Source organism: Manis javanica, chromosome 13 (assembly GCF_040802235.1).
Source record: "Manis javanica isolate MJ-LG chromosome 13, MJ_LKY, whole genome shotgun sequence".
NCBI lineage: Eukaryota > Metazoa > Chordata > Mammalia > Pholidota > Manidae > Manis > Manis javanica.
In genome coordinates, this window is record NC_133168.1 from 86,600,216 (window position 1) to 86,619,815 (window position 19,600).

The window sequence follows — 19,600 nt, forward strand, 5'->3', positions numbered from 1 at the left end:
CACCTATCACTGCTATCCACCTTCAAAACATTTCCATCTATCCCAAACTGAATATTCGTACCTATTAGGCAATGCCTCCCCATTTTTCCATTTACCCAGCCTCTGATAAGCTCTAGTCCACCTTAGTTTCTTTGGATTAGTCCATCCTAGGTACTTCATATAGGTGGAATCATACATAATTTGTGTCTCCATTTCCCTCTTAATCTTGAATTTTATCCCCTTATACCATTCTCTGTAATTAGCTTTATTTCCCCTCTCCCCACTGGGAACATAAACTACCAGAGAACAGAGAATATCTCTTTCGGCTTTGTCTCTAGTACCTACGGCAATGCCTGGCACACAGAAGGTGCTCAATAAACCTCACACTAGTGCATGAAGGAGCTCTAATGAGCAGCCAGGATTAAGAATGAAGCCTCAGTGTCTAAAAGCTTCAGTTTTCTCATCTGTCAGATGGGGCTGCCACAGATCCCCACCTCACAGGACAGTTAGGAGGATTCAATGAGATAATGCCTGAAGATGCCTTCCGTACTTGTGTCCCAGAGTTAGGTCCTGGCCCCCACCCTCAGCTTCACAGGAACAGAAGGAAGAGGCTACGCCCCCTACTGGAAGAGCAGGATGAACACATGCCCCCCTCTCACCGGAAGAGAAGCATGAGGGCCTGGAAGAAGGTCCGGAAGTTGTTGTGCTCAGTGATCTGGAACTCATCCTCATCACTGTCCTCATCCTCCACGTCGATGCCAATGTTGCCAAACACCTGGGGAATCAGAGGGTGATGACCAGGGGCAGCCATGCTCCCTAGTGGCTTCAGGGCAACCCCCCTCAACCCTCATGGTGATCTCTGAACTGGCTTTCCCTGACCCACCCATGCCTGAAGGCCATGGCTCCCCTCGGGAGGGCTCAGGGAACATGGCGGGGGTGCTGGCACTCACCTGCATCCCAATGATGGCGTAGATGAAGAAAAGCATGGCGATCAGCAGACAGACATATGGCAGGGCCTGGTGGGAAGGAAGGCAATGGAGAACAGTGCTGGGGGCCCTGGTCCCCATGCTGCATGCTGCACCAGAGCAATGCCAGGACTTGCGGGGAACCGAGGCTGTGGTGGCAAAGCACCATGGGATATTCCCCCTGGAGCTCTCAAGGACACATCAAGGGCAGAAAGTTAGACAAGGACCCTGCAGGTAACAGATTCTCAGTAAGGTGCATCACAGAGGCATTTCTACCTGATTTCTGGATTTAGCCAGAGATGTTGGGATGGAGATTAGGGGTGGAGTTGTTTGTGCTTTTCTTCTCAACTCTGGGCTGGCAGCACAAGCTCACCTTGAAGGACTGCACAAAGGTCCAGAGAAGAATTCGGATGGTGTAACCCTGACGGAGGAGCTTGATGAGTCGGGCAGCTCGGAAGAGGCGGAGGAAACTCAGATTGATGAAGTTATTCTGGGGAGATGGAGAAAGAGGGGTGACCATCCACCCACCCCCAGGGGCTCAGAGCCTTCACCACTCACAGAGGCCCCTACATGAAGCCAACCAACAGGAAAAAGCAAGCCAGACCCCAAATAAGGAGGGAGAGGAGAGAAAGCACTATTAATGCAATGGTGCAGAGGAAAAAACTCGAAAAAGGATCAATGTCGGGAGTGGGTGGGTGGGATAAAGATAGGAGGAAGGAAAAGGCATCAACTCAAAAGCATAAGCCCTCCCTGCCAGTCCCACCCACGATGGGGAAAAGGAAAGAAAAAGGAAGAAAAAGGAATGGGGGTAGGGAAGAAATAACAAAAGAACAAATAAAAGAAAATATATCCGAATCATCCAATCAGGAAAAAAATCGAGATGGTTTTTGTTTCTCCCAACAACCAAATGCACTGAGACGATAGGACACAAGCGGATCAAGTTGCTGAATCCATCACACGTGTACGATGCACAAACACCAGGGCGGGGTGGGGGTAGCCAGCACGCTCAGGCCTGGTGGGTATGTTCGGGTTCCGAGGGCATGTTACGCTCCGGGCCAGAAATGCATCTGTCATGGGACTCACTGGGCATCCTGCCCTGCTCTGCCGAGCTGCCCACCCGCTCCTGCCCGCCCTGACCTCACCCCACGGCCAAGAGGAGCAGCGGCTAGAGCCAATTCGGAGAAGCAGAAGTGCATCTTTTCTTACCCCCTTGGCGAGCGGGAATGGGGAGGATGGGAGGGAGCTGGGGCTGTTCGGCTGCAGGGCGAGTCCTCGCTGCCCGCTGAGTCGAGAAGATGCATTTGGGGCCCTTTTCCCCCCTCTCAGGGATGGCTTCTCAGCTTCTGGGGCTGGGTGGAGTAGCACGGGACCAGGCCTGCGGGAAGCAGGAAGTAGCAGCGCCCGTGGGTGGGTGAGCTCGCAGTCAGCCCAGGCCCCCCAAGGGGCCAGTACTGGGGGCAGGGAGGTGGGGCCATCCCTGCCCCCAGGACCTCCCTGGGTGGACCCTGCCTCTGCTCAAAGGCCCTCTGTCTAGTCACTGCATCTACCTCCTCCCACCCAAGCCAGAAGAACCCAGGGTGGGGGTGTCAGCAGCTGTGGGGGTGGGGGCGAAGCCAGCCCAAGATGGGCACATGCTCTCAGGAGGCCTTATGTGACTGTCCTGAAGCTTGCCTCCTTGGGGCCTCAGGGGGTGCCAGTGGAGTACAGGAGGCCAGAAGTCCCAAATAGACCGAATCTGGCTGACAAAGCTATTTGGTTGGGCTTGGATTTTTATTTTTTAATTAAAAAGTTGCCAGTGTGTAAATATCAGATTTTGCCTCCAAATCAGGCTTTCTGGCTACCTTGGGCCCGCTTCTGACCTGGCACCAGTTAGTTGGGGCTCAGATGTGGCTGCCCCCTAGAAGCAGGCCATATGTCCTCATTTGCCTTGTTCTAGAAATGACACCTGCTTTCTTGGCTTGTGACATCTGCTTGGCCGCCAGTGGCATTTGGGTTTGAAACCGTTGCCTCAGTCAGACACAGAAACCGCCACTGGTCAGTCACCCAGTGGTTGGAGGCAGAGGGTCCTTAGCTGGCCTAGCCCTCACCCCCCAAATGGCACAGAGGTGACCAAACAGGTTGCCCTGATGGTCACAGCACCCCATTTGGACTCAAAAGTTTGGATGATGAGTTAGTTATGTGGGCATCCTGCTTTTTAGTTGTCATGACTTCTCAGCTACCAGGTCTGTATTTTGCACTATGTCTGGCCTGGGAGCTGAGAGGCAGAGATGGGGTTTCAAGACATTTCTGGGGCTCACAAGAGGCCTCTGATTTGGTGGCAAAGTTTAGGATGCTCTCTGGGACACATCCGTGGCCCTGAGGCCTCTAGGATGGGGGAGGGGACTGGGAGATCCTACCCTGGCCACATCTGGCCCAACCACTAGGAGAATACCCCAAGGGCCTTGAATAAGCCCCCCAAACCCAGAACAGTGGGGAGCCACCCCTCCATGCCCTGCAGACCTGACTCCCAGCCCTGCCTGGCCACCCAGCTCCACCTGGGGAGGGGCCGATGGCCCAGGTGTCCCCAGGCCCCTACCGTCCATTCCCGAGTACAAGCCATCCCTTCATGGGGGCGGGTCATAACATGTGGACTCGGCCCAGCATGCAAAGGCAGGCAAGACCTGGAAGCAGCCTCTAGGGGCTCGGGTGGAGCCGGGGGGTCCTGCCACCGTGCAGAAGCAAGGGGTTCCGCAGGGAGCTGCGTGCAGAGCATGCTGCCCTTCCTGGAGTCGAGGGAGAAAGGAAACACACGAGGGAGGTAGGGGGTGGAGATGAGAGAGGTCTGGGAGCATGGGAGGGCACTGACTGCGCTCATCCAGCCCCACCTCTCTTCCTGGGTCGGCTTCAAGTCCTTCAAATGCTCACAGACCTTCCGGTGGCTTCCCTCTTCCTAGCTTCCATTTTCCATCCATAGCCTGGAAGGAGCAGCTTTCGCCCAGCCTGGTGGGGGTCCTCTTCCTCAACCCTGCCCTGTGCTTCCCAGTTGTAGGGTGAGAGGGTGGGACACAGGCCCTGGAAGGCTGGCTGCGATCAGTGGTGTGATTGCTCCCATACATGGGAACCAGACTTCTGGGGTCCCCCTGGAAATCCTCTTGCAGACCCCACCTCCAGCCCAAAACTTGCCTCTGAGCTCCAGACCCCATAACCACCTGCCTACCTGACTTCTCTTGAAGTGCCCTTAAAGGCACCCCAAACCTGCTGTGCCCTGAATCATGCGCTTCCCCCACCCTGGTCCTCTCCAGGTGGTCCCTAACTTCCCTAACTCTTGGTTCAAGCCAGATTCAAGTCTCTCCAGGTACTTCTCTCCACCCCCAGCCCAGATCTGACCCATCTGCCTCCTTCAGTGTCATCTCTTGCTGGGATTCCCCGTGCTCACCTCCAGCCCCGCCCTCTGCCTAGCCAATCCGCTCTGGAGCTGCAGTGAACTTGTCTAACCATCTAATCGCACCTCCTCAATCCAAATCCTCCCAGGCTTCCACAAGGCTCCAGGGACCTGCCCCTTTTGCCCTCTTCATTTTCTCTAGGTCAGCCTTCCTCTGCTCTCTTTGCTCCGGCCACACCTCCTCACTTGCAGACCCTGTCCCCTGCCCCCTGCCCTCTGGCCTTTGCACATGCTGTCCTGGGCCTCTTTGCTCCAGCCACACCTCCTCACTTGCAGACCCTGCCCCCTGCCCCAGGGCCTTTGCACAATCTGTCCTGGGCCTGGAATGCCCTCTCCTCCCTGCACCACCTTGTTAATGCTGCTTATCCTTCAGCTTGCAGCACAGTTGGAATTTCAGGTGGGATTGAGGGTTTATTTGACCAATGCTTGACTCCCCCACCTGACTGTAGATGATGGGGATGGGCAATGATGGTGTCCTCTTCTGCCCACCACTCCATCTATGGCACGAAGTTGGGACCCAGTAAGATGTTTGGTGCATGAATGCATGAGTACCACTAGCAGGGGACGGATCCTGGTACAGAAATGCCACGCAGGGGGTCCTTCAAGGGGTTCAGGGGTGGGTGGGAGAAGTACAGAGCGGACGGGACTTGACAGAGTGACAGGTGTGCAAGAAGCTGCACAAGTGAGTAGAGAGCTGGAGACAGTGTGTGCTGGGGTAAAGGTTTGTTTGCGCAAGTGGAAGGATGTAACAGAGCAGAGGGCTAGGGGGCACACGAGCATGTGCCTGCGGATCATGGCTCCAGGAGAGGGCCTCATCCAGCCAGCCCGTGTAGAAGCAGCCAGACTTGAGTCATGGCTGCTCTGAGTTCCCCTTGCCTGAGAATCTTTGTCGGCCTGCTGGCCGGCCCTTAGACCTCCTCCATCAGACTTGGAGATTTACATCTGTTTGTCAAGCCCAAAGAGCTTGTGGGTTTGGAATGGGGTGAAGGACCCGGTGGGGGTTCCTGGGGCCTGGGCTCCATGGAGCTGGACAGGGGACAGGAGTGACACAGAGCTGGCTGAGGGCTCTGAGTGCACAAATGTGTGCAAGGGTCAGGGCGGAGACCCGTCACCCGACTTGTCCCGCTGGAGGCGCTGCATGGGGCAAACCCATCCTTTTCTCTGCAAAAGACGAAAACCAACCCAAACTGAAAACCCTGGTTCTGAACCCAATAAAAACAACCAGGAAAGAGAGAGAGGGTGTGCAGGGAAGGGATTCTCGGGGGGATGTTGGAGAGACAGACAGACAGACGACAGACAGACGGGTAGGCTGCGGGTTGGTGCATCAGGCAATCCAAGTTTAGAAAGCCCAGGGTACAGCGTGCAATGCTGATGCGAGAAGATGCGATCACAGTTAATGTAAGGCATTTAGACTTCAGAAAGAAGTAAGGACCAACCGGATTCTAGGTGCAGATGTTGAAGATGGAGGGGGAGCGGGCGGGCGGGGGCAGTTGGGGAGGTGTGTTCAGCGTTTTTTTTAGGTTGATTTGTAACCAGTGCCAAAAAACCAATGGGTTTCGGTTCCCGGGTGGGGAGTGGGGGTGGTGGTGGTGGGTTGGGAGATAGTCATTGGTGTATGAACACACAGACCACGTCATGGATGAACAAATGGATTTCATAGTGCATTTTGATTGGATGAGTTTTTCAGACGGCGTTGTGCCAATATACAGTTTAAAGAGCAGGCATGAAAAAGACAAGACAAGAAACACAGTCATTATCCATTGCACGCAGGGCAAACCCATGTCACCCCAGCCACTTGGGGGTGGCAGCTGAGGCCCAGTGGGCCTCATGCCCTCTCCCCACCCCAAGCCCTGGGGACTTGCCCTCCCGAGGGTCTAGTTCCCCCTGCCTTAGCCTGGCTGAGCTCTGGCCTCAGACCTCGTGGGCTTACCTGGGAGGCAGAAAGGGGAGGCTGTGGTTTCCTTGCCCAGCAGGGCAGGCCTCCCCCTACTCCAGGTTGGGAGTTATCATCCCAAAAGGGTCCAAACACCCACCTCTATTGTTCCCTCCAAATGATTATGTAATTCAGGGCCGGGAGGGGGGACTGACTTACAAACTGCAGACCCCAGTACGTTCAATGGTAATAATAGCAATAGCAATAATAATAACCACCATTCACAAATGACCCATCTCCTGGGAGGTTCACATTAATTGCTCTGACTTGTTAGCAGTTGCCCTCTCCCTCCCTAGAACTCAGCCCTCTGGCTGGCAGGCAGCCAGGCATTCTGGTCTGTTTTGGTTTGTTTACTGTGTCAGGCACCCATAATAATGCCTGGTACACAGCAGGGGCTCAGTGCATGTTTGCTGAATGCTGGATGAATGTGAGGCTTGCAAGGATCCAGCTGGTTAATTACAGTCGTTATCCCCATTCTATACACAATGAGAAGAGGTGATGCAAGTTGCCTGAGGTCAAACAGCTTGTCAGGAGGGCTGTTTGGCTACTGCACCAGTCCTGATGTCCCTGAAATGCACCCCATGCCAGCCAGGAGCACAGGCCACTGGAGTCCAACTCTGTGGATCTCTTACTGGAGATGGGTGACTGGAGATTTCAACCACTTCCTCCGCTTGCCCTACTGAGATGCTGGGCCACCCCTTCCAAGCTCATGACCCAGAGGGACATTGGTTCAAAGCTGTCTTGTGCTCAGCTGGATGGTAAGATATTTTAATAGCCACTTAGATCTCCAGATTCTTACAAAGTTAGGATAGAAGATGAAGTCCAGACTCCGGCCCTCTGCCAGAGCACAGTGGCCAGGTGGGGACACCCCAATGGGGACAGCCGGTGGGCAAAGCCTCTCCAGGGATGGGATGACGGGCACGGAGAATTTCTGGCTCACTGGAGCTGAAGGCAAAGAGGTGTGGCAGGGACTCCACTTGGATGTGAAGTGTTTGGGAGAATCAGCCCCTCTTCTGTATAGCTCTCCATCCCCACCAGCCTTCCAGAGTGGAAAGTTGGCCCAACTGATCCCTTTTGGCTGGGGTCTCGGCTGTGGCTACCCCAGGGGCCACCAATGAGCTCTGAGGAGTCACCAGGTCTGGCTGCGTGACCCCAGGCAGGTCCCTCACTCCCCCGAGCATTGAGCATTTGTGCCTCATCTGTGAAATGGGGCAAACTCTCTTCCTTCCGCTATATCCCCCCACCCCAAGGTCTCCCCTCTGCTCATCTCCGCCTGCTCTGGGAACGCCCCCATCTGCCTTCCTGCTCCCTTCTGGCTGGGCTTGGCGAGTGGGAGGTGCAGACAGGAGAAGAGATAACTTGGGGTATTTCTCCACGTGCTCTATGCCTGCTCTGGCCCTCATCCCTCCACGTCTACAGCTTCTTGCTGGGAGACCCCTCCCCATTCCTGCTCAGGTTCCCTCCCCACTTCAGCTCCTGGGCAGGTAACAGCTCCCCATGGTGTCTGGGCGCTTGGCCATCCTTGCCAGGTTTTGGGGGGCCCTTCCCCTCCCCTCCACGTGAGTGGTCTTTGCTTTCAGATCCTTTCCATTGAACCCTCAAGGGAATTCTTTTATTTATGTACTGAGCCCCTGACTTGTACAACAAGCGAATCCATGCCAAACGCTTGGCCCAGTGCTTACCAGGCAGCGGGGGTGCCATCCGGGTCAGCCATTATTATTTTTATTGCTATTATGACGAGGTTGATACCGTTCTTGGCTGTCGGCACCGACACGCTGTCCTTCTGCTCTTCCTGCAATGGTCTCCTGCCCACCCACTGTCTCCTGAGGGTCCCCCAGCCTGGGCTTACTGGCCAGTGGCCAAGGAGGGAGTCTGGGACAGGAAGGAGCTCTGGCACTGAGTCTTTCAGACATGGGGGAATGACAGTGAGGCCCATGGGGCCAGGGCACAGAGGTCCAGAGACCCCTCCCCACATCAGGATCCTCCGGGGCCTGGGGATCGAGGAAGGAGGACATTCTGGGGACCCTCCTGTCTTGGGAGTGGTGTTCCTTGCTGGCCCACAGGCCACAGCTCCCTTGGCCTGTGACCTGGAATGTGGTCTGGTCAAGCACAATGGACTTGAAGCTGGTTGTCTCTGGGCCCCCAACACTCTGTGGGGTTTGGGGTTGGGGATGAGCCTTGGGACCCTAGAGGACTTTATGGTGCCTCAATTCTCTCTATGCACTCACCCACACGATTCATTTCCTAAGTCAACTTCCAGGACACAGGGACGTGCCTACTGTAGCACGGGCCCTCCCTACGGTCTTGGCTCTGGGTACCCCCACCTCCCCAGGCGCCCTCCTGAGGGGCTGTCCTTGCCCCCAAGGGTCCTGCTTCTCCCTCTTCGGTCACAGTCAAGTGCTGGCCCGAGCCAGCTGTGGCTGTCGGGACTGCTGTTCCTGGGTGACCCCCCCACACACACCCCTGCTGCCCAGCCAGGAGTTGCCCCAAGAGAAGCTGGCGGGAAACTTACCCCAAACTCAGTCACGAGGATGTCGGTGATGCTGCCCAGAACAGTCACAAAGTCGAAGATGTTCCAGGCATCGCGGAAATAGTTCTAGAACGGGGACCCACAAGACAGAGATGCCAACACAGGGCTCCATGCCCGGTACGCACAGCCACCCCCAGGGTACGTTAGGGGCACAGCTGCCGATCTGCCCACATGCTTGTGACAGTTGTGGCCACTACAACAGCAAAGCGCTGCTGCGTGGGTTGCTTAGTGTCACCTGCTCAGAGTCCCGCTCCCTGGGACCAGAGGAGGCCTCGAGGTCCTGCTTCGGCTTTGCTGGGGAGAGAGGGCTGCCTGTGTCTCTGACGTTTCCAAGGGCTCCTTGAGACCCCAGATGCTTTATAAATGACATTGCTGGGATCCTCACGGGGACCCTTGAAGGGAGGGACTGAAGCTCAGAGACTGAGGTCATGACTCACCCACTTCAAGTGAGCAGTACAGAAGAGTCAGAATTTGAACCCAGGCCTGAGTGAGTCAGAGTCTGTGTCTAAGACCCCACAGAATCACTACTGTGTTCATAGCACATTTCCTAACAAAGCGGACTCTGTGAGTTCACAACAATGCTCTGCTACCATCCTGCTGTGTGGCTGTGGGCCGGTAACTTAACCTCTCTGTGCCTCCACTTCCTAATCTAGAGAAGGGGGACAGTAACAGGGGTGCAAGGCCGTCTGGGCACATGCCAGGCAAAGAGCCTCCCTGCTGAGTCAACAAAACCTTTGTTGATTGAGGTTTGCAAGCTACTGAGATGTGGGGGTCATTTGTTAAGGCAGCTTCACTTGATCATCCTGTTATACCCCCAGGCTGCGGGCTGACTCACCACGGACACGCAGGTAGAGCACGTCGTTGTTAAAAATACAGAGATACTGCGCACAGTTTGAACCCACAGAGCACGATCCACATGCGGATCTAAAGATAGGATGTGGCTTAAACAGACAGCCCTCCTTCAAGGATCTGTGAGGACAAAGACAGACTTGCCCGGCAACCTTACAGAGCAGAGGCCAGGATGGGTCTGGGCCCCATTCTGAATGGCCAACTCTTCCCCTGAATGTCTGACTCTGCAGCAGTCCCTCTGATTCACAGAGAAGGACCCTGGCTTTGGAGCTGTGCTTCTAGGACCAGCCTTTCAGTATGTCTGAGTGAGATGTCCTCAGAGCTGGGCTGCGTGGCTTCCAAGCCCTCTTCTGGAAGATAGGGGTGAAACAGCAATTGGATGACATGGGATTTGATATACAGTAGGTGTTCAACAGATGGATGTTGTTTCACGATTGTCTACAAGGAATTTGGGTTCCACCGGCACTTTTGGTATTTTAGCAGATGCTGCTCGGGCCTTGCCCATATCTCCTCACATTTTGACTACACACTTTCATTACTCTACCCAGTGTCTTCTCTGGTTGCAAATTTGTTGGGGAAATTAACAGCTCTCCTGGGAGCAGCCCTTGACTATGATTGATGGGCACTGGAAGATAAATACCCCAGTTCTCTCCCAATTCAGGTAGGGATGACTCTGAAGTATGTGCTCTCTGCCTCCTCCTGGAGGTCCCCAGCGGAACTGCGCCCCAGTTGCCCACAGTGGGAATTGGCCACAAAACATACCCAATACTGGCCGCCACCTAGTCCCTGTCTCTCTTCCCTTCACCCTTATTGTGCTTCCTGGGGTCACCTCCCAGATAAATCCCTTGCACTCAATCCTTTTCTCAGGCTCTGCTTCTGGCAGAGCCCAAACAAAGACAGCTTCCTAGGTGTCTGGCCACAGACTTTAAGTCCCTGGACTAGAAAGTTCCCCTCTGTCACCTATATTCCACATGGTGAACTGGGGGATTCATCTAAAACTGAAGGAGGATCTGTGCAGACTGTCAGGGTGGGAAAGATGGAACCCTAGCTCCTGGGGTAGAAGAATCACTTCACCACCAGAAGTTCAATTGGAAACACAATCATTGTACACAGCTGCATTGGACAGGGTCCTTGCCTGAACACAGGCTCACGTTCCTTTCAGTCCCGGGAGGCCAGGTGTGTGGCACCCCTATGTTGGAGATGTAGAAACAGGAGCAAAGCAGCCAAATGCCTTACGAGGGCACACAGCTAGAAAGGGGCTGAGGCAGGGTCTGCAGCAGGTGGGAGTGTGCCAGAGCCTGGGTCCTTCCCAATATACATTCTGTGACTTGTCCTGGTGGCATCCCCAGGATCAGAGTGCTGGGATGGTGTCAAGGACCAACTCAGTGCCTTTGGCTGCAGGGCGCCTCCTCCACCTGGCCGGTGCTCTAGGCAGGGCCTGGCAGCCTGAGCTATACCTTGGACTTCCCTGGGGTTCTTCGTTTAAAATACAGATTCAAAGGCTTTCACTTGGCCAAGGGAATTAGAACCTCTGTGTTTGAGTTTGGAGATCATTCAATTTTACGAAATCCCCTCAAGTGCTCCCAATGGGTGGGAGGGGTGGGAGCCACTCATTTGGAAGTGCAGGTGGGGTGATGAGCTCTATCATAACCCTTCCTAGCATTTACTGAGCACTCACTACATGCCAGGCTTCACCCTCAGTCTTCAGACACCTTATCTGCACCACGGTTTGCAGGAACTCTGGAGGGAGGGGCAGAGATGGCCCTTCTTGCAGTGGAGGGGAGAGAGGTTAGGCGGACCCAGGCAGCGTCTGATCTGAATCAAAGTTTCTCTGGTGCCAAAGCCAACACTCTTTAGCATCTCAGGAAGCCAGGGTGTGAACTCAGGCTGTGCCCTGCTGAGGCCCTGGGGCTGTAGGTCATTCTCTTCAGAGAGGCAGGCAGAGCGAGTGGTCAAGAGGGAAGACATCCTGTTTCAAGTCTTAGCTCGGCCACTCACTGGGGACCTCATGGAAATCATCTCAAGTCACAATTCATTAGCTTAGGCTTTCTTCACTTTTTTTTTTTGGTGTGTGTGCTGTGAACCTGCTGGGCCGCATGGGAAGACCTCTTGGAGGAGGCTTTGTAAATGCATAAAATAAAATCCCCGGATTGCAAGGGCACTTGTTATGTTGACATGTGATTGTCAAAATATTTGTAACAAAGATCTAATGGTTAATGTACATCTTCCTTAACATTTTAAGTGTTCTAGCTGTAGATTTAATAGCTACCAGCATTTTGAAGCAAGGATGAATAAAACTAAATTTTGAAGTACCTGTAAGTCTGTAATACACTACAAAAATATCTCATTTCTACTGGTGACATGGATCGTATTGGTAATGGTGCACAGGCTTGCTGACTGCCTTCAAGATGGAAAGAAATGCAAAAGTCCAGTTGGTGGCTGGTGAAAAATAAAGATGTAATTTCTTCACATCTAATTTCAGGGACCCCCTCACCCCCACATCCGTTGATCCTTTTGGGGATCAGTGGGCCTAGGTTAAGACCACCTGCATTAGTGGGAGATAAAGTAAGCTAGTGGGTCATGAACTGCATTAAAAAAAAAAGGAAATGGAATCGAGTAGAATAAACACCTTCAGAGTCCAGGGCAGCAGTAAGGGTAGAAACTGACTTGATGAGATTTCATTTTGGTTGCCTGTATGCACGTCTGCATGCTGGGCTCTAATGTAAAATACACTTCTTACTGTGCACTGTGGTTAGCATAGCTTGAAAGCCATGGACTTGGCCTGTATGGATCTCAGTTTCCTTACCTCCAGAATAGATGATAATTACACACATCAGATCATTTCAAGGAATGACTACATGCTTGGCACATAGTAAGAGTCAAAAAGTGTTGGGTCTCCTTGGTGTTATTTGGCAAGCACGAGAATGCCTAAGTGGGGTCGGTGGGTCTTGGAGGGATGCTCAAGGCACCCCTGGGGTTGGAGGTCTTGGGGCCAGGTGGGGAAACCTTTACTCAGCACCCAGTAACCCCTGGACCTTCCCCCAACCCACAGCCCTAGCCCCAAGGCTGTACTTACCAGAATCCCAAAAGCCATGACTTTCAGCAGACATTCCAGAGAGAAGAGGGAGGTGAAGACAATATTGAATACTCTCAGAGCGTTTTCATAAGCAACCGAGGCCCCGTAGAACTAGAGTAGAAAGGAGGAAGGGGGCGGGGTCAGCAGGCGGGGCAGGGACTGGGGAGGCAGCTTCGGGGCTGTCCCATCCCAGGAAGGTGGGACTCAGATGCTTGGTTCCCCCGGTGATGTCCTGTGGAGCTGACTTGGGTCCCAGACAAGCTTTTCACAGGCTGGGCTAATCTTTCCCATGTAAACAAAAACTCTTTTGAGTCCTGACTGGGCATCCCAGATCCCAGGACGGCTGGCCTGTCCGGGCTCCCGGTGGGATGTGGGAAGAGGTCTACAGCATCCCTTCTGTAATATATATATATATTTTTTGTCTTTCTATTCCTACCTGGACACTCCCATGAGACCACTCCCAGATCAAGATTTAAGACATTTCCAGCACTCTGAAAAAGTTTCCGGCATCCCTTCCCAGTTGATAACCACCCCACAGTAACTGCTATTGACTCCTCCTGAAATATTTTTGCTCAAACTATTTCATCAGATTTGAGTCTGTAACTTCCAGACCTGACTACAGTTGGAAACAGAAGTTACACCGCAAGAGGAAATGAATACACCCAGAAGTAGAACGGTTTTCATGTAACTCAACTGGTTTCCTCAAAAAGCCAACAGTGTGGGGAAAAAAAGATACAGGGAGAACAGAGATTTAAAGGACAGAACTCAGAAGCCACATGTAGCCATTCAGAACTTGGCTCAAAAACACAACTTGCTGTAAAGGTCATTTTGGAGACGATTCACTGTGGATCTTAGAGAATCAGCAGTCATCTTGTCAAGCATAAGAAGATGTAGGAAAATGTTCTTATTTTTTTAGAAATGCATACCGAAGAATTTAAGGGCAAAATATTGCTGTGTCTGTCAGTTAAAATAAGAAATACCAGAAACATCCAGAGTGGGTAAATGGGGAGTGACTGCCCCTGGGAACGGGGTCTCCTTTTGGGGCGCTGGAATGTTCTGGAAGTAGACAGAGGTGGTGGTTGCATACCCTGGTGAATGTACTAAATTCTTCTGGACTGCACACTTTGAAATGGTTGATTTCCTGTTATGTGAATTTTGCCTTGATGAATACTCGGGGAGCGCTCCTGGTTCCCACAGCAGCGGCAACAGGGGATGCTGGCGGAAATGCAAGATCCCAAGCCCACCCCGACTTGCTGAGCCAGAATTTGCATTTTAACGAGCTCCCCTGGTGATCCGTGAGCCCCCCCGCAGTTGGAGAAGCGCTGGGCTACACGGCTCCTCTCGCTTCTGTTTGGCACTGATCCTGATCCTAGTAATGAAAACATAACAGGTCAGGCTTATGGAGAAGAGTTTCTGGTGCAAACAGGTAAAGCTTTTTTGTTGCCAATTCAAAAATGAGCAGCTTCAATTTACTGAGCGTTTTTGAAGCGTCTAGAAATGTGCCAATGTCTCCGTGTGAACTTTCTTCTTCAATCCGAATCTCCACGGGGGGCGGGGCAGAGAGGGGAAGATGCTTCTCATTTCACTGACAGGGAGACTGAAGCCTGGGCCATCACCAGTCACTGGTGCAAAGTTAAATGCTGAGTTAACTAGCAGAGAGGGACTGGAACCCCTTTAGGTCTCCAAACCACAGGGTGAAAGATAACTTTTGACCCCATAAAGGCTCCGTGGCCCCAAGGGTTGCAAGGTCCTTCCCTGCCCTTCCTCATTTATTCATCAAACATTTATTGAGGTCCCCTAGTTCCCTCTGAGCCAGGCCCTCACTGAACGCCAGCAACCCAGGCGGGACCAGGACTTGTCTGGCCCCCTGGAGCGCACAGGCTATGGGGGAGTTACCCCAAAACAGATATTTTAACATGTGAGATAACAGGATGCTTGTAAGAGGGGTGCCTCGTGCAGTCTTGGGAGGTCAGGGAGGGCTTCCTGGAGGAAGCGCTCTGCAGGTGCAGCTCAAAGGAGCTGGCCTTCCAGAGTGGTGGGAACTGTGCGTCAGGCAGAGGGAAAGGCTTGGCGTTGACACAGCGTGGTCTGGGGAATTGCGGCGGACGGTCTGTCTTGCTAGAGGAGGGGGTGTGTGGGGGCAGGAGTGTGTGTGTGGGGGCAGCGGCATGGAGGCTCACCTTCATCATGAGCACGACGGTGTTGAGGGCGATCATAGCCATGATGGTGTACTCGAAGGGCGGGGACACCACGAACTGCCACATGCGGTACTGGAAGCTCTGCTTGTTCTGGGGCATGTGCCGGGTCAGCGGTTTGGCGCTGATGGCGAAGTCGATGCAGGCCCTCTGTGGGGGACAGGCGGTGGCGTGAGGGCCATGGGCCGGAGGCAGCCGCAGCCAGAGCGCCCTCCATCTGCCCCCATCAGCACGGCTCCCTGGCGCACCTGCTTGGACTGCTGCCTCCCTTACCCCCAGCGAGGATTCCCGAACTCCCCATAAACTGATCACCTTCTCCCAACAGCCACGGCACCGTGAGGAATTACCATCTGCTGAAAGTGGCGCTGACATTTCCCCCGTTACCTCGTTGAATTCCCTTAGCAAAGCAAGGGCTGTGGGTACTCTCAAGAGCTCCACTTGGCAGATGAAGAAAATAAAGGCTCAGAGAGGTTAAGCCACCTGCCCTAGGTGGCACAGCTGACAAATGGGCCAAAGCTGAATTTAAACCAAAGTCTGACTTTGAAGTCTGACCTTTTTGTAAATTTCTACTGAATACTTTGCTTCTCTTTCTCCTCCTTGAGAGAGGGAGAGGGGGAATGGATAATGGTTATTTAGTCTTAGGTGCCAACAGTGTGGAAGAAGAATGCATTTTAGGTCCTTCACCTGGCTTAGAATATTCTAGAAGGGAAAAGTGTCACATTATACTCCCTAATGGACTGGGTTTTCATTCATAAAGATTCATCACCTCTCCCTAGGGGAGATTATACTTCCCCACCCCACTGACATCAGCCCTGCGACTTGCTCAGGCTAAAGAAATGTGAGCAGAAGTGGTGTGTGTCCACAAAAGTTGGACCACGGTTTGCCATTTTTTATTGATCTGAAGTATCTCTGAAGAGAAACATAAAAAAGATCATGTGGAGCAGAGCCACATGGACATGCAGAGTGGGCAAGAAATCAACCCCTTTGTGGAGATCTGGCCCTGAGATGCTGGGGCTGCTTGTTACTACACATTAACCTAGTCCCAACAGACTGATACACTTTCTACCTAGTGTGTTTTCCTCTAGAAACCCATGAAGGGCTGCCCTGCAGACTGGATTCTGCCCAGAGAATGCAGATGCTCTCTCCCCAGAAGCTGGCTCTGGGTGTGCAGATTTATGTGTGTGTGGTGGTGGGAGTGTCAGTTTTTGAATGAGGCATGCAACCAGCAAGTGGCACCTCATTTTTCTCCAGGCTGTATTCCTCCATCATCTTGTCCCCCTGCTCCTGGAAGGTGATGATGATCAAGGCCACAAAGATATTGACGAAGAAGAAGGGGAACACCACGAAGTAGACAACATAGAAGATGGACATCTCCATGCGGTACCCAGGGCTGGGACCCTGGTTCTCAAAGGTGGCATCCACGGAGTGCTTGAGGACCCTGTGAGGACGGGGGCAGGGAGATGGGCAAACAGGGACAGGGGAACGGGAATGGAGGGAAACATTAAGAGGAGACAGAAAAGAAGTGGAAGTAGTCACTGTTTTCTGACTCGTTACTTTCTGAAGCTTTCCACCTCCTCTGTTTATGGGGGGTGTTGACATGAGCAAAAATCACTGATTATATTCCAACGGTTTTCTGACAGATTCTTGGAAGAAAAGTCTGTTGAAGAAGGAGTATCTTTAAAAAATTTGCAAAAAGGTGTCCTATGGACTACCATTAGCCCCAGGAGTGTACGTACTGAGTGTGTGAGTGGGTGAGTACAGAGGCACATGAAGGTTGGTGTGTTTCCTGAGACAGGGAGGGGCACATGCTGGAATCAACCTGCATTTCTGAGATGCTGGGAGGACCAGGACTAGGCGGAGGAGGGGGAGGTGCTTGCCTAGAGCACAGATTAAGGGGGTGCCAAACCCCTTGGTCATCACCGTAAATAGTATTTTACTGCCACATTTAAAAAATCAAAATTAATGCCAAAAGCCCAGGATGAACAAAATATCAAAATCTGAAATAAAGACAGGGTCTGCCCCTGGACTTACATGATTCAGCCTCACCCCTTTTACCCTGGGCCTGACCCTATTTGGGAGCCAATGGTCCTGTGGTCAGACAGACTAGGAAAATGCCACATTCACACCCCTGCCTTCAAGACTTGCATTTATCAGCACAGGAAGGGTTAAGAGGATGTGGATGTGGCTGCCTGGGCACGTGTACGTGTGTGTGTGTGTGGAAGGTGGTGGTAGGAGCTGAGGAGATGCAATGGGGAGGCACATGGGAGTGTGTATGTGCATGGCTGCTCTGAATAGTTACACAGGTTGTGCACTGCTCAATGGTTCTGTGTCTAAGGGGTGCCATTCACACTGTAGAGATGATAGGTTTACTATTCATGACACCTTTTTGGCAGGTGGCCATAAAGTGTCTTTGAGCAAAATCATTAAATATATTCCAGTGGTGTTCTGATAGATGGCCTGTGTGCACAGAGCCTTTCTAAAATTAGAAACAGTACCTGTTCTGGAAGGATGCAGCCCTGTACAGTCAGAGTTGGGTAAACTGAATGTGGGCTGGATTTCTGTCCCCTACAACCCCAACCATACATGGAGGCTGCTGTTCTTGAGACAGCTCCCTGTGGCTCCAGCAGGGCCCCTACCTCTGGACACCAGGCATGAACCTCTCTTCTCCCAGGCCTTTCCTATCCTGCTCCCCAGGGGCCCCTGAGAGCCCCCCATGGGGCCTTATGGCCAGGCCACTTACTGTGGCCAGCCTTCCCCCGTGGACACGGTGAAGAGAGTCAGCAGGGCCCACAGCACATTGTCATAGTGGAACTCATACTTCTTCCACTCGCGGTCCCGGGCCTTGACCTCATTCTTCTCGTAGAGGAGGTACTTGCCGCTGTACAGGGAACGGGGACCGTTAGTCAGTGGAGGAGGGGGACTTCGGGCACTCTCCTTTGGCAACCAGAGACCGGAGGAGGAAGAAGAGGGGCCCACCAGCCCGTGCTGCCTCCCTCGGCCCATGAAGCGGTGACGCCCTGCATCTCCCTGGAGTGTGCGTGTGTCCTGTGGAGACACATCCACGACTGAGGCCATGGCCCTGCGTCAATGGGAGAGCCGACTCGGAATCTAGCACCCTCCTCAGACCTGAGAATTTCTACCCCTGAGGGTGGGAGCCTCCGGCTTCTGGGGCTGAGAGCAGGGACAGAGGCAGGTGCATTTCTGGGTTCCACAGGCCAAGGGGTTGGCTTCTCTTCCTTTTCAGGGCAGGAACCAAAGCTTAGCCTCAGGCATTCAGCCACGTATCTAGGACACTTCCAATTTCAGGAAAGAGCCACCAAAATAGCAGGCTGCCATTCATAGCAGAGTAACGTCTTCTACTACTAACAACAGTACTATTTACTGAGCACTTAGTTAGTCAAAGGCTCAGCACTTTCCCTTCGAGGATAACCCAAAGATAGGACTCTTCAGGTCCACAATCCCTTATCTGCAACTCTCAAGTCCAGAAAGTTCTGAAAACCAGACATTTTCTCCTAACTCATGTTACAGCCCACAGACCAAATGTGGATTGGTCCACAAACTAAGCACATAACAAAAATTTTTTTTAAATGGTTGGAAACAGATCAAAGCAAATTCATGACAAGTAAAAGTTATATGAAGGTCAAATCTGAGTTTCCAGAAATAAAGTTTCATAGGAACACAGCCCATTTGTTTATCTACGGCCTGGTTGCTTTCCGGTTATGATGGCTGTAACAGACTGTACGGCCCATAAAGCCAAAAATATGTACTCTCTGGCCCTTGACAAAGTTTGTCCATCTCTGATATAAGTCGTTTGATAACGAAACCAGACCCAAGGGGATGTGAGATTCTTTATACTTGTTATTTATCGCTTTTAAGGCAAAGGATTACCTGTTTCCCTGCAGAAATACTGTGTTTGATTGCAGGATAGCTGCAGACCCTGCTGAGGGTGTTATGTCCTATGTGGTATATGCACTACACAATCTTCCTAAAAAAAAAAACCTCAAAAATATTCTGGATTTTGGAGCACATCTGCCCATGGAGCTTTCGAGGAAGGGAATGTGATGTGTATCGACAGCCCTCACTTGACAAGGCTGGAAACTGAAAATTAAGCAACAGCTCACGGTTCATCCTGAAGCAATGGGCAGCGACTCAAATTCCAACACCATTTTCCTTTTGACTGCATATCCAAGTTGGGTGCAAACGGGTCTCTTCCAATGCACACCCCAGTGGCCAAACCCGAGAGGTCGGTGCTTCTGGCCACCCCTCTCCTCCCCGTGCCCAGCTCAACAGGGACGCATAGGGGAGTGGAGACCCACCGACAGTCTTTCTCAAACTCCTTGGACTCATCCGTACAGTGGAAGAACTTGCCCTTGAAAAGCTGCACGGCCACCACAGCAAAGATGAACATGAAGAGCATGTAGACAATTAGGATGTTGAAGACGTTTTTGAGCGAGTTTACGACACAGTCAAACACAGCCTGGGGGGTGGAGATGAGAGAGGGCGTGAGGGCCCGGGGGCCCAGCCAGCCTCTGCCTCCGGTAGCCCGTGATACCAAAATATTGTTTTTATTCCCATTTTACAGACAAGGACAAGAGCCAAATCATGAAGGTCATGTGATTTTGAGAAGGAAGTGTTGGGGTTGGGCTGAATCC

At 52.5% G+C, this 19,600-nt stretch overlaps 1 protein-coding gene across 2 annotated transcripts in view; it reads right to left on the reverse strand.

The window, feature by feature from the left end:
* CACNA1A (calcium voltage-gated channel subunit alpha1 A) overlaps nucleotides 1–19,600 on the reverse strand; it is a 263,531-nt gene that overhangs the window by 19,170 nt on the left and 224,761 nt on the right. For both annotated transcript variants that reach the window (XM_037022578.2, XM_073220074.1), the window contains exons 28-36: nucleotides 19,265–19,425; nucleotides 17,689–17,826; nucleotides 16,185–16,386; nucleotides 14,934–15,098; nucleotides 12,754–12,864; nucleotides 8,811–8,894; nucleotides 1,318–1,434; nucleotides 930–995; nucleotides 639–754 (exon numbers count right to left, since the gene is read on the reverse strand). In XM_037022578.2, the coding sequence (XP_036878473.2) occupies nucleotides 639–754; nucleotides 930–995; nucleotides 1,318–1,434; nucleotides 8,811–8,894; nucleotides 12,754–12,864; nucleotides 14,934–15,098; nucleotides 16,185–16,386; nucleotides 17,689–17,826; nucleotides 19,265–19,425 (1,160 nt within the window). The remainder of the gene's footprint in view (nucleotides 1–638; nucleotides 755–929; nucleotides 996–1,317; nucleotides 1,435–8,810; nucleotides 8,895–12,753; nucleotides 12,865–14,933; nucleotides 15,099–16,184; nucleotides 16,387–17,688; nucleotides 17,827–19,264; nucleotides 19,426–19,600) is intronic.